Source organism: Plectrocnemia conspersa, unplaced genomic scaffold (genome assembly GCF_051122295.1).
Source record: "Plectrocnemia conspersa isolate PC_06_02 unplaced genomic scaffold, ASM5112229v1 ptg000006l, whole genome shotgun sequence".
NCBI classification, from domain to species: Eukaryota; Metazoa; Arthropoda; class Insecta; order Trichoptera; family Polycentropodidae; genus Plectrocnemia; species Plectrocnemia conspersa.
The window spans coordinates 58,823-74,745 of record NW_028277170.1 but is presented as its reverse complement, the minus strand read 5'-3'; the positions used below and the strand labels follow the sequence as shown (position 1 = coordinate 74,745).

General features: G+C 31.5%; 1 protein-coding gene across 2 annotated transcripts in view; it reads right to left on the bottom strand.

Annotated features, from left to right (window-relative positions):
* Nucleotides 1-3,868, bottom strand: part of Plod (procollagen lysyl hydroxylase) — a 40,753-nt gene extending 36,885 nt beyond the window's left edge. For both annotated transcript variants that reach the window (XM_088188512.1, XM_088188513.1), the window contains exon 1: nucleotides 3,658-3,868. In XM_088188512.1, coding sequence (XP_088044638.1) covers nucleotides 3,658-3,817 — 160 coding nt within the window. In that variant the 5' untranslated portion in view covers nucleotides 3,818-3,868. The remainder of the gene's footprint in view (nucleotides 1-3,657) is intronic.
* Between the last annotated feature and the right edge of the window lie 12,055 nt (nucleotides 3,869-15,923).

Genomic DNA, 15,923 nt, shown 5'->3' with positions numbered 1-15,923 from the left:
TGTCATTTTTAACCCTTTCCACGCTATGCACATCGGTTCTGTGACAACTGAAGACATGCCAAAATATCACATGACAATCTATGAATTCCACATTGAGTCATTAACAGTATTGATTTTTTCAATTTTAACATTTTCATATCTGTTTGTTCCAAACACAATTTTACTTTTAAAGGGATTTGTGAAAAATAGCTGAAAATGGGCTTCAAATAACTTGTTTGGATATTCGGCCCTATTACATTTCCAATAAAAAAATTTAATTTTTGTTGTAAAATGTTATTAGATAATAAATGCCAATTTTTTATGGTGTTGGGTAAATTGGTGTTAAAAGTCTTATATTTTTCGAAATCAACAAATTATTATCATATGCATATCTAAGCCGAATTTTTCCCAATAAGAGAACGCAAAAAAACGAGTGGGACCGCAAGTTACCGAGTGAATTTTTGCCTTCTGAGAAGTGATAATTGTTTTGCACCAAAATTCGATTTGTGTATACTTTGTCTAATACTCTTATATCAGAAGTCTGTAGTAATATCGGGAAAGATATCTATCATATTTTTAAAGCATATAATATCCAAGAGATGTCAATCTATACTTCTTTCGCATATTTTCCCCTGAGAGATGAATTGGGCTAGTTTGTATTTTGTACTTGACCTAACTATAGTTCTAAAACTATAATTGGTTTGTTAGGTTAGGTTTAGGTTAGTACAGCAAATGAACGTTTTGCAACTGTCAAATTGAGTTTCAGTGCCATCTTAGAACAGCATTTTATCTCCCTGGCACTTATCAGATAAATTATATATTTTCCCTGGTAGAAATATATATCTACCAGTAAAAATGTAATTGGACTTCATTAGTAAAAATATAACTTTACTGAAAAATATACATTCACTATAACATTTATACATCGCATGTAAATAAATAATGATAAGTATGTAAATATATATATTACAGAATCATACAGTTTTACTAATACCGTGAAATCATACAGTTTTACTAATACCTGCCAAATAAATTATAGTTTCATTAGTAAAAATACATATTTACCGAAAAAAACGTATTCCAAAATGATTTCATTTAAATGACTTATGAAAATTGGGATAGTTTCAAATTGTTTTATTTTTAGATTTTCTTTGAAAGATAAACCGAGAATTTTTGGTTTAGAATTAGGAACTTCATTTCAGCTTTTTCCAGGGGAGTAGTCAGTCAGTGGTCGTTTTTTCTTAATATTTCGATTTCATTAAAATTCACTGTATTTCATTAAATGACATGAATTTTTCTGGCAAATTTCAAGGTGGCCTGTCTAATAAATACCTGTCCTTCTTAAATGACGTCCCTGTGCTCTTGCTAAATCCATATTTTCCATATGAAAAATAAAATATTTTGTATAATTAATGGGTTAAGTAAAATTAGTAACAGTAAGTAACCATTTATATATGCTTATGCAAACTTACTGTTTTCACCGCATTAAATTTAAATTTAAAAAAAAACTTTGTAATAGCGGTTTCCCTGTAAGGAAGCCGCTACATACACATTAAGAACCACTGGCTTAGTTGCTATTGCTTATTCAAGGAGGCAATGCTTTGTTTGAAGAATTAGCTTTTATGATTAATCTGCATGGAACAATTATAGTAACACATATTTTTAATGAAGTTGAGATAACGTTAACAATTTATAATCTGAAGTGAAACAACTAAAATGTGTTACATTCCATGGTGGTAAAAATGAGTTAAAAGTTGGAATAAAATATGAAAGTTGTGAAAATGCAAGGTGTTATAGTTTAATATTTTAATATATATATATTAAACTATAACGTGTCATGGAACCAGTTGTTTCGGCGGTGAACTTAACTGCCGTCAATATTCTATGACTTTTTCATCAAAAATGGAAGCCGAATATCCTGACTTGCTCTACCATACAGCAATATAATTTCTTAGTATGAACGATTGAAAATTTTCCGAACATAAGAACCCGCTCTTAGCTACTATGATCAAATACTGAATGACTTCGAAAATTTGCTTTTGCTGCAAATATCACATGATTTCTTAACGAATTAAACTTGAAACTACAATGAAAAACAGTGCTTATATATGAAATTTACACTGCGGTAAAGTCATTTCGACGAAAACTGGCATTGATTGATTCGCCATTACCAACAATTTTTTATGTATTTTCCAAAGTAACAAACTTTTAAAAACTAATATAATTTCTATTCCCACAAAATATTGCGGAGGGTATAAGTATAGTTAAAGTTCTAACTATAGTTTTATCAGCATTTTAAAAATATTGATGCAAGTGCAGAATACATTTCTATTTTTTAAAATCCATTCGACTGTGCAATTGAAGAACTTTCACTTTACCTTCAATTGGAAGTGATTAATCCGCAATGTGACGACATGCTAAAAAATAAATTCCAAGAAAATAAAATAACCTAATTCTTAAAATGTGTTGATTTATATTTGTATTTGGCAGCACTTATATGAAGATATATTTTTAAGAAGTATTTAAAATCATAATTTCAGGTCAGCATTAACAGATGATAATTCGCAATAAATTATACTACGATAGAAAGTGACGAACTTCGAACTTGAAATTACATCCTTTTCATAGTTATAGATTGTTACTAGAGAAACGTAGTATGAGCAATTTGTGATAAATGCCAATATACATAATTGTAAATTTTAGAGTTAATTACGTTTTTTGAAGCTCATTTACATTTTGAGTTTTAGCCCGGCGGACTTAAAATATTTTCGATCCCGTCCTTTACAAAAAAAGTTTGCCTACCCAAGGGATAGCTTATAAACTTAATCAATATATTTACGATGTCTATTTTATTAACAATAACATTGATTTGTTGAAATTATGTTTAGATGCATTATCTGCATCTCAAGATATTCTCTGATTCTTCTGAAGAACGTATTTCATTTTCAGTTGGCTATAATAAATTGATAGAAAATAAGTTGAATTTGAACCAAAAGTAAAATAATTTCTTATTATGAAAGCTTTCTTCCACATGTAAAAATGATGACATTAAAATAATTTAATTGAAATATTTTTAAACAGACACAATTTTATTCCAATGCTGATTTTCATTCTTTCAGATCGATTTAAAATCTTATGAATTAATTTTAAGTATGCACTGAAACAGTCTGAATTTTACATATATAGTTTTCAGAAGGGTAGCATTGATAGTAAGTTTTAAATGTTCAAACCCTTTATAATATTTTTATTAAATTAAATTTAGAGGTTATTTTTAAAATTTCTAAATATCCCAAAACTATAATTATGTCAGTAATCATATTCTTGCATTAGACGTATTTTTGAAAACAACACTTTTAGAACAAATAATCTAATAAATATTAAATTTGATTTTTTATATAGGAAGTAAACGATGCTGGTTATCAAACAGCATTACTTTTGGTTCAACGACATTTGATTTAAACAAATTTCGTCAACACTGATTAAAGTAATATTATTTGTATTACGAACATTATATATATATATATATGTACATTCATTTGTTATCACTCAATAGCTAACGTAAATGATTGGTTGACTCGTGACCCTACTATATCATTCAATCAGCAAAATAACTTTCATGCAGAAAACCGAATCAAACGCGTGCTTTTCTCAGCATTTATAACATCTGAAAGGTTGTACCTGAAAGTTGCAGCAAGTTCTTCAATGATTCGGAAGTTTCTTTGCATTGCGTTCCTGTATCATCAGCTGTGCACGTCTCCCATTCATATTCAGTGTAATCTGTAGAATTGGCAGATGAGATCAGAAGGGCGAGAGCGCAGATAAGGGTCGTTCGGAACATTTCCGTCCGGCTGATCGTACGTGTCGTTCGAAACGTACACTCTTTTCGACTGAACGACCGAGAAATATAGTTGCCAAGTAAAGTACGCGGTAAGCGATCACTGAATAAAAGTAAAAGCAAAAACGTTTGAGTGACAAAAAAGAGACGTTGTAATAAAACAATTTATATCGATATATAGTATATATATCGATATAGATTGTTTTAATACATTTTAAAAATGTTTCAAAGCAAAATTTATTTAATTACAGTTTATAAACAAATGATAAAACAAAGACGTCCCAGAAATTAGTGAAAGACCGGTGAGAAAAGTAAGCTTTTTAAACACTATAAATTTAAAAATTGCTGTTTGTAAAATTTTTTTTTTAGATACTATCAACATTTCTGCTGGACAGTTATCTCGGGCTCTATATATCAAAACAGATAGAATAGATGGTCGCGGGAAAATGGCTGGATCATCTCGGAAAACCGACGAGGATAAAAATATTGTTAAAAAATAATACATTTTAAGTTTCCCAACAAATGAAAGCCACCATATCAAATCTTATCACACTCCAGGTCGAAAATATTTAAACTTGAAAAAATGTATAGAAAATAATGAATCGTAAGTAAATGAGTGGATTCACAAAAAATAATTTATTACTAAGTTCAACATAAGATTTTATTATCCTCGTAAAGATACGTGTCAAAAATGTGATTGTATCTGTCTCTAAAACTTTTTTATTGTGCTAAGCTAATTTTGAAAACAGTCATTTAAATTAAAAATTTTTTCTGTTTCCATATGAGCTACATGCAAAATTTATATGTCAAAATAAATTATAAATCTAGCAGAATATTTAAATTTGCAAAAATTTTGCTGTGTAATATAAAAATATGTTTTAATCGATTCAAACGCAAGCCTTTAAATATCTCGAAAGGAAAAAACATGACTTAGTCCTCTAGGCTCAATTATGGTATTGAGTGTTCCTTTATTGTTATAAGTCCTTTTGTCAAAACGCGTTGCTATTTCCTGTTTGTGAACTGCGCTGTTAGATGAATCTCTCCAATAACTAAAATTGATTTTCGTTGCTTAGGGGAAATGATAATTATCCAAGAAATTTTTATTAAGTTTTAATATAAAATTTGCCAATTTTAAAAAAACATAAGATATGCTTTATTATTTAGAGACTAATCGTATATGTGCTCATAATTGATATGTCTGATATTGATTATAAACATTACATTTTTCACATTCAAAACATTGTTAAAATATATACAGCTTTAATACTACATACGAAAAATCAATTACTGAAGAGCAGTAATATAACATACGGGTGACGCAATTCCTTTATTAATGCTTCTAAAATCGTCGGTCACCGAAAGTTTTGAAGCATGAAATAAAAATTAGTGTTAAGAATATTCTAAAATGTTTTCTCATATACTTATGTAGTAGATACATCAGTAATTACGAACCATATAAAAATAACATGTCGATAATAATTAATAGTACGCCGACGATATTTTAGCCTTCTGATCTTTTAGTAATAATTATTTTGCAAATTTTATTTGGACATTATGATGTATATTGTAGATAATAGGATTCTTGCATTAGGGAAATTATAAATTAAGGGCGATCAATACTTGGACATATTTTCTCATAGTAATAAAGGTATCTTTTGCAAGCAAGTAGCTATGTATTAAATACACCCATCGAAATCGCTACTATCATCAGATTCAAATCCAGCAGCAGGCTCTTCTTCTCGTCTTGTTAAATAGTCTGTAACTAATTTTTGTGTTTTGTTTTTTTTAAATCTTTGTAAATTTTACTGTATTGCGCGCAAATGCTTTTAAGGTATATTTAGAACTAATAAGGGATCCGGAGGCGACACTTCTAACAGTTATTTCGTTTTTTTATGATTGTACGGACAGTACATAGATTCATTCAGTCCATAAGTTTTTGCAAGAGATGAAAACTTTCACCTTTCTGGAAGGAATCCAGAATTTGAATCTTCATACCTAATGTGATTGTATTTATTTTCTTCTTTAAAATTGGAGTAGTATACATTCCTGGGGTAAAAAAAATACATAATTATTTGCGACATAAAGAAAACGAAATTCGTAGTAAATTGATTGAATAGTTTTCAAATGTACATACTTTTTAATATTTATTTAAATTATATATGTTTTAAATATATAATATGTCTGATTTAAGAAAAAATGTTGTTTTTTCTGACCGCATAAAATGGGTGCCACGTAAATCGAGGGTTGGGTGTACACTACATGTAAATACCACATTCTTACACTACATGTAAATAACATATTGTGAACAAGCGCCGAATATAATTACAAAACAACTGTATAAATTCAAAACGTTTAGTTAAATGTAAACTAAACAGTGGTGTAAATAGTAAAGATATTAAAAATAAATTTGCACAAATCTAAGTCTCAATATAGATTCTCTCTAAAATGAAATATGGACCTTAATAAATTACAATAAGTCATATAATCTGTCAAATAAATTCATATCATTACCAACATTGAGTTTTTGAACTTGTAATTCGCTTAGATTCCGCTCAAAAACAACTGTAAAATTATAATTATCTTATTATTCGTGATTCGTCTATTATCTTTGTAAATAAAAATCACTTGGGTAAATACATACGTTTTTAACCAATTGCTTTATAATGTTATGAAAAACAAATATCAAAAAATAGCATGTTGAAAAAATGACGTAATAAGTATAGACTGAATCTATACTGTATTTTCAGGTGAAATCATATGTAAGTGCGATACTAACAACTGTAAACAATAGAAAGTTATTTTAATGTTGTAATATAAAATTATACGTTAAAATTGATAAAATTAAATCTGAATATGTAACGGTTATTATTGATATACCACAAGGGTCACAACTTGTACTTATTTCAATCAATATATTGGGTTTATAAATGATAATGATAATATATTAAAAAAAGTGTTTTGTATCTAAGTGTTAACAATATTTGCTACTAGTGTATTCGTCTTCCAAATGTTGAAATTTGGTTTAGTCGCATTAGTTAAATGAACTTTTACTATATTAACAGGTGTCAGCCGTTCAAATTACGACCATTAATTGAAAGTATTCTAATAGGAAATGTGGCAGACATATCGCTGCACTGACTCGAACCTATAGAGTAAGTAGAAAGAGCGAAAGCAACTCTGCTATTTGAAAAAGCATAAGCGCGTATTCTAACACAGACACTAACCTCAGATACTAGTCAGATACGACTGGCGACTGTACTTTGTATGGTTTTAACGAAAGGTAATTTTTTAACTAGCATAGTTATCGTGTCCTCAAATTTCGTTATATCCCACATTAATAACGAACAAAATGTGAAATAACCATATTTCATCAATTTTATTTTTATTTTATTTATACTTACAAACGTTTTTACTTTTATACTTAATTCCTTTTAGCATATCTGCGAATATTTTTATGTTTTAAATAGTCTCCATTTTGTCAGATCAGATTTACTAATAGAAACTTAGCCGAGATATTAAAGGGATCTATTTTTAATAAAAGTTTTATTTATTTATTTAATTTAAATTAAAACCAACGTGACCTAACAAGTTACTCCAATTTGTCATGATGGTTAAAAAATTATACATAGTATTATTTTAATATTATAAGTGTTGCGACCTCTCCTCTTTGGAGATGGCCGTCTTTTCTTCTCGAAGGACCACCGTCTTTCGACGGAATTAAACGCCTCTAACTGGAGAAATGCTTTATTATCAGAGTTTACATCCTCAGAATCCTTGCTGACGCACGACCATACGCCGTGATAGCCGAAGACCCTTCAGGTTATTTATACACAAAAAACCACGCACGGCCATAACACACTTTTATTCGGCCATGCATAAATATATGTAAAATTGTCGGAACAATAAGAATATTTTAAAAACAATGTATAATGTGAACAATAGTCCGTTCTGCAATGGGTTATATTTTAATTTTGTCATGTACATATTTAGTTTTAGAACATATGTATATTATTTTTTTTTAATATATTTATATTAAATAATAAATATAAATTTAGAAAGTAGTGTATGAATATTAATTAATTTCTTATTTCAATCAAATGAATTTTTTTCACATTGTGTCCTGTTTTTGATTTTTTACTTTAATAACAATTTATATATTAATATTCGATAAATAATAAATTTATATAGTAATATTTTAATATATACACCTATTTGCGATATTTACGAATTTATATGTCTATAGATACTTATTTTTATATAATAATTTAATACGTATTTTATTTTAAATAACTTTATTTAAATTTTACATTCGTTTTTCTTTACATTTATATATTAAAACGTTTACCCTGTTGCTTATTTATTTATTTATACATTTCGTTCATTTTTATTTATTAATCTATGTATATGAACATTACATATATAACAATATGCGCATAAAAATATTGGGATTGCGCTGAAATACTTTTCAGAATAGTTGCGAATTATGGTGGGAGTTAAAAAATATTTATTATATAATAATTAATTACATTGCATTAATTTGCTTCTATTTATTTTTTAAATGATCAGCTATTACATAACTATGTTTATATCTATCACTGTTTATTGCTATATTTTGCTTAACAAATCAGCAGATTTCATAGCATGCTTTCGATTTTTAAATCAAAAATACCCAATTGCAACATTATTATTTTATCTGAAAATATTTTTTCTTGATAGACCATAATACGGATAAAATTATTTAAAAAATAGTGTAAGCATATTAATTAATATATTATTTTAATGTCATGTTATTATTTAAATTAAATAACTTTTCTTAAACCGCGTGAGCGTGAATCAATGCATTGATCACCGAATCAAAACATTTATATTGTATATGTAACATATCTGTCCACAGTTTATTTAAATCTCGACGTAAACTTCCGCCATTCAGTCATCGAACGTTGAAGTTTTTAAGAAACCTTTCACTCGATCGGTCGATTATATCAGAAAAAGACGTTTTCTTTTTCTTCCATTAACCTTATATAAGTCAGAAATAGAGCAGAACATTTTTGTTATGGCTTTACGCTTCATTCGTTACAGTATCTGTCATTTCAGTTCACCCGATTTCTAGCGGCGGTTTCTAAAAATTAAAAATTATGTTCTGCACGGTATGAAATTGTTGGAATTAAAGGTTGATAAAAACACGCATCAAAAACCCTTGGCGATCGAACGATGTTCACTCGCGCGTCAATGATAGACCGTTCATTTTTTAAATTGCTTTACCACTTTCCTCAGATTAAAAAGAGTTCAATCTATTTTTTCTCAATGCAATTCTTACAGTCAGTCAATATATTAAAACCGAAACATAAACGGTACGATTTTTCAACTACCTTATAATGTGAGAAAACATTTATGGGCAAGTTAGTCTGAAAAACGAAACAGAGATACCAAAATAATGTCAATGCAATGCATTTTTTCTGAAACGATGCTCAATCCACGATCACATACTCTCAAGAAGGGATAAAACAGCAGATTTTTCACAAATTTTGGTAAAATAAATATTGCTTTCCCGAAATTCTAGTAATTCTATGATTACTAATTGTGTCCGTAATTTTCCGGTTACCATATATCTGTTATAATATATTTAGTGTCTATAATTATCCGGTTACCGAAAATATGTTATAATATAATATGTTATAACAAAATACTAGTGAAAACTTGTATATCACAATATCCTCTACGCACCTCATAAATTTTACAATTTAAGCATATCCAAATATCAAACTAATAGAATGAATTACTTAAGGCTGCTTCTGTCCCGATTGTAATGTAGCAAATACCTTGAAATAACTAATACATAGAAAAAGATAGGATTGAGTTTTTGAAACGTTTTATTTATTTTTGCAGCATTTACAATACATAAGATACAGATTTACAGATTTACAATACAGATTTTGAAAAAGCATTTGATAAAGTTAACCATGCTTTACTTGTAAAAAAGTTATCTAATTTCGGGTTTTCTGAAGATCTCATATCTTTTTCAGAACGATATAAGACCCCTACTGGAGTACCTCAAGGATCCAATTTGGGTCCATTGTTGTTTTTATTGTTCATTAATGACATAGAAACAGCAATAGAGCATTCAGATTTTTTATTATATGCAGATGACTTGAAAATTTACAAGAAAATGCATTCGATTTCTGATTCCCTCGACCTACAGGAGGATCTCAACTCTATATGGAAATGGGCTTGCTATAACCAATTGCCTTTCAATGTAAAGAAATGTCACACAATTTCATTTTCAAGGTCATTAACGCCGGCAAAATATTCATACCATCTAGGCGGATATTTTCTGGAAAGGTTTTCTTCAACTAAGGATTTAGGAGTGACTTTCGAAGAACGTTGGAAATTTAGCCAGCACATTGCAGAGACTCATAGCAAATCCTCAAAAATGCTCGGTTTTATCTTGAGAAATGCGCGTTACTTCAGGAATACTTTAGTATTGCGCACTCTTTATGATACTCTAGTCCGCAGCATACTAGAAACTAGCTCCATCATTTGGATCCCAGGCGTAATGAATCAATGTAATGAATTGAAGCTGGAAAAAGTACAACGTAAATTTCTTCGATATTTATACTTGAAGGAATACGGGTATTATCAAGTCTAGAACTGGAGCACTTGCCAACTCTTCTCTGGCCAAAGCTATTTATCTGCTCAATTCTATCCATAGTAATATTGACATTTTCTCTTGCACATATGGAGTTTTGGTTCAGTTCGTATGGGACAATGCACACCTGTTGAGGTGATTTGTGTCTGTTGTTTTGTCTTGTTTATATTTGTATGTATTATGATGTATTAGTACTTTTGACTATTGTGACGCATTGGGTTTGTCTGTCAGGTCACGATGGTTATAATTTTAATAAATAAATAAATAAGCTATACGTATTTTTAGTTACCCTGCAATTCTTCGTTGTTCTCAACATAATGCGGCCGGCACTTAATGGTAAAACGCTATTACACTTAACCGTTATTTAGAATCGCCAATAGTATTGCGCACTCAATATCGGTAATGTGGAATTCCTGCTGAGTAACCAGACCTGCTAGCTGAACGTTGCTCGAGTATTTCATTATTAACCCATTGACTTCCTGATTTTTCTGCACTCCTGTTGCGAAATATGATAAAAAGGTTGGGTAAGTTGAAACCAGAATCCGATAATAATAAGTTATGTTTTTCGCCTATCTTATACGGCCCTAAAAATACTCTCCATACAGACAAAATAATTAATCTATTTCCGAATAGTTACTTTATAACAGTCATTAAACTTGTTTATCCGTTAATGATAATTTAAAAAATTAACCAACCACATATGTTTGCGACTGTATTGCTATAAGACTGCTTTCACAACATGGGTTAAAATAAATCACTTTCCAATGAAGCTAATACTATTTGAGGGCTATTTTTTCAAGTTTAACAACAGGATTTTTTGTAAATATTTAATTGTAACACATCAAAGTAAATGTTGAAGCAGAAATGTCGTACCAAAATTGTCGATTTTTTTACTATTTCGATTTCAATAAATATCCAAAAAATTAATTATATGATATTCATTTTTCTGACCAAAATCATAGGGCCTCCACTAGTATCCTTCAAGTGATGTCTCTGTGATAGGGGAGATAAAATATTTATTATTGTGAAATTCGACTTTGCATAATGGGTACATTTAATGAAAATTTTCTTCAGTTTATTTCTACATACTAGCTAATTAGGGTAAATTGTAAATAAAGGTAAATGTAACGTTTAGCGTACAATATTATTAAGTTGGTAGCACTACATTGCACGCACACGCACACATACTCAGGGCTGGCCCTAGGTTATTTAGCGCCCCAGGCAAAAATTAAATTTTCGCCCCTCTATTAATACTTTAATAACTCATTACATATTTACATGAGCTCAAAAATATAATTCAAGTTTTAGTAATCTAAATTATATTTGACAAGATACTATTTTTTTGCAATTGTGGGTATTTAAGAATTTGTAGTTTTTTTTCGTCCCAATTTTTTACGCGTGGAATAATCTAGAATACACAGTAGGGTGTACCAAAAAAACTAATCTCCTTGGTAAAACTCACGTGGCGTATACGAAACAATCGGAAGCTCTACAACCTCTTCCAAGAAGAGAGTGTCTCCACCTGCGTCAGAGTTGGAAGACTCCAGGAAGGAAGTTGGAAGAAAAATATGATTGTAACAGGTGAATGCTCGGTTTAATTGAAATTAAAAAACTGGATAGCGAACCTAACCTAACGGGCGAACGGTTGATGATGCTCGATTTATATAAAGTTAAAAAATATGGTGTACCTAGCCAATCAATGACCGGTATATATTAAGTTTGGTCGTTTAATAGCGAACTTATTCTATGTATGATCGCCGTCGGTGTTCTCCTCTCTATTCTGTTAATTTTCCACCCACTTGAATTCGCATCAAATGAAAATAATATATGCCTGTTTTTATTGCTTTACAACGAATCGCTTAGGTCAGCGCATCAGCGCGGCAAATAATATCAGATTATATTTTTAACATTTTTTGATAATTTTAAGTGAATATTGCTCCTTTATTTGGTATCACGGCGCCCCAGTCGATCGCCTGTACTGCCTGCCCCTCGGCCCGGCCCTGGGACCAGGGCTATTGCCTTAGACCAGGGGTCGACAACCTGCGGCTCGCGAGCCGCATGCGGCTCTTTTGGCGTCAAGATGCGGCTCTCCAGTTCCATGCGCAAATATTAATAATTATTTTATTTTCAAAACTCATAAAAAAGATTATACTGCAAAAAAACTTTAAACAGGATTAAAACACTCAACAGAGAACAGTGAGAATAGGTGGAGTAGAGAGTATACGGACAGCTGACATTTTTGAAATGTAGCAACACTGTTCTGTTTCTTTAGTTATTGGTGCATATGAATGGTGTTATATGAATAAATATTATTTCATATTTAAAGCTTTTATTTTAAAACAGATGTCAAATTGATATACCTAATCCTAATCAAATACCATAATATTAAAATAAAAATGTTAGTGGCTCTTTAAAAACTGGTAAATTTTGTAAATTGTAACTTTTGGCTATTCCGTCTCAAAAGGTTGCCGACTCCTGCCTAAGGCCGGTTTCACACGTACCGGATGGATTCACCCGGCACCGGGCCGGCGCCGTTAACAAAGCTTTCACACGTAGCCGGTCTCTGGCCGGTTTCTGGCCGGTTTCTGGCCGGTTTATTCCCAACCCGACACACATAAGTCCTTCCACACATTTCGCGTTATTTTTTTATTTTTGTATGTATTCTACTAAGATAATTAAAAGAGATAACATTAATATAATTAAAATTTCGAGGTCTATTTCTTCCGCTATTGCCTAAACACGAGGGATATATATTATATTTTATTACAAGATACCACAATCACTGTCAACGGCCCGGTTCATGTTTGAGTTTTACCCCCACCACACTCAACTCGGTACCCGGCGCCGAACAGTTTAGTGAGCGCGGCCGGCGACAACCCGGCAGTCAGCGTCGGGCCGGCGCCGGGTAGATTTGTCCGGCACGTCTGAAATGATAGGTACTAGCCCATACAACACCATCCCCACTACACGGCGCCGGGCAAATCTACCCGGCACGTGTGAAACCGGCCTAAGGCCGTCCGCACACGGAGCAACTGTTTTGCAACTCGAGTTGCAAACCAGTTGCGCATGCAACTATTTGGTGACCACGCCTGTGTACGGGAGTGTGTGTCCGCACACGAGCAACTAAAACCAAACCGATTTCAAATCAGTCAGCAACTGGTTGCATGCGATCTTTTTTCCTAGTCACAAAACAGTTGCGTTGCATGGTTGCACGTGTCTTCACAAAAAGTTCAAGAAATGAGTGAAGCGGCCAATTCGTAGATTGTCATTTACGTTTCGAAATAACGTTTTCGGCAGTGCCTCAATTTCACCAATATATAATATAGAAACTATTATATGATACATATCTATAATAGTTGAAAATGTAATGTTTACTTCTTTTTTGGAGTTTTGTAATTTTGTATTTGAATCAAAATAATAAAAATTTTACCTCACAGTCAATAATATTCTTTCTTTTGCGAAAAACAAATTTGTGACTACAAACTTATAGAGAACTTTGCTCCGAATAATCCAGAATCAGTTGCGCTAGTGTGCGGTGTGAGGTTTTAATTTGGTTGCAAACTGGTTGTGTGTGTGACGAGTATGCAACGAGTTTGCAACTCGAGTTGCAAAACAGTTGCACCGTGTGCGGAGGGCCTTAGGCTTATTACGCACTGTCGACTCAAAAACATAGGCAACTAGGCTAGGCGGCTAAGCCGAGCCACTCGAACCAACGCCTTTCTGTATTAACCCTTTGCGGCACACGAACAGATACAGCTAGAATTTTTGGGTTTTTTTAGCAGAATATATTTAAAAATTGCCTTAGATATGTTTAAATTAAATAAAAAAAATATTTAAAAAAAAATTTTAAGGATTAAAAAAAAAATGATGTAAACATTAGAGTAAATAAATGTATGAAATATACAAATACTATTCAAAATATTATATATTCTAAGTCTATACGTTTCATATAATGTATATTCAAAAACTAACTTACCTATGTTGATATGGTAAAAAGATAAAAACGAAAAAAAACAGCTCGAAATATGCACTTTAGAAATATGTCACAGCAAGAAAGTCAAAATAAGAAATAATGTGTCACACCCGAGCGAGAATGACCACCGACGATGTTGCTCTAAAATTTGGTTAGAGGAGGTAATGGGCCAAGTCCACATTGGTGGTTTCATCCGTAGATATGAATGCAAGTCGGGGAAAAAAATCCCAAAGAGGTGGTCTCACCGTGCAACCACTATGCCGGAAAGGGTTAAGGACAATTCGCAGGATTTTCACATAGCCGTGACGTCACGGTCAAACGGTATAGAGCGCGACGGTCGGCGGCGACCAGAACTAAACCGTCCGTTGGCGCGCGACGCGTCAGATACACGTGCGCGTGCTTATTTACCAAACACCGGTTAAATATCGCAGTTAAACATTTATCCGTGTCGTCGTGTGTTATTCAGTGTTATTTAGTGTATTTGCAACCATGGTTTATACGTGTTGTGTCCCAAATTGCAACGGAAACTACAAGAACGGCCCCAGAGTTAGCGTCTACAAATTTCCTCGAGATAAAGCGACGAAAAACAAATGGATCCAGGCAATTCATCGAGCACATTTTGCTCCTACTCGACATTTTACAGTACGTATCGTTTTTACGTAGTATTTTATTCGTTTTATTTTTCACATATCAATAATTTAGGATAAATATTTCGTAAACCTCATAAAAAAGCCCCAGTTTACGACAAAAGAGACCAACATTGTTTTTACTTACAAAGGGTGTATGTTTAAATTAAAATAACAAACTATATAAATGTTTATACTATATATATATAATATATATTTATATAGATTAAAATAAATATAATTTATGCTAAATATGAAATATTTGTTAAGCGATCAATGAAAGCATCTCATATGCTGCATCATCTTTAATTTATCCACTGACTCGTAGTCACATGATGGACACAAGAAGATCCTCTCCTTTATGTGTATATCATTTTCGTGCCGTTTTAGCGCCTCTATAAAAAACAATTATACTATACTCCTCGTTTTTACATATTTTTGTATTATTTGATAATATAATATTACAAGAAGAGCATACCGCGACTTTTGAAAGTATTGCCACAAGTGGGACATTTTATTAATCCATGAGTCTCTATATGGCTGAGTAACCCTCTTAGGTACTTGTAGCTTTTTGAACAGTATTCGCATATAAAGCGTTTTTCATCCACTGTCGGGTGTTCTATCTTGCTAGTTGACGGTGTGTTTCTGAGGAAAGAAAAGCGTTACGAATTACTTTGGCGTGTATTACATAATGTACATTAAACAACGGATCTTTGAACCGCAGTTACATACAAAAATGTCTAAAAAACATTTATATTTGACAAATGCGTTCCAAGGATCGACGTAATTAAATTAGAGTAATTAACTTCGAGGCGCGCCTGTAACATTGCTTACCGACGAGCTTCCTCACTGGCAGCAACAGCT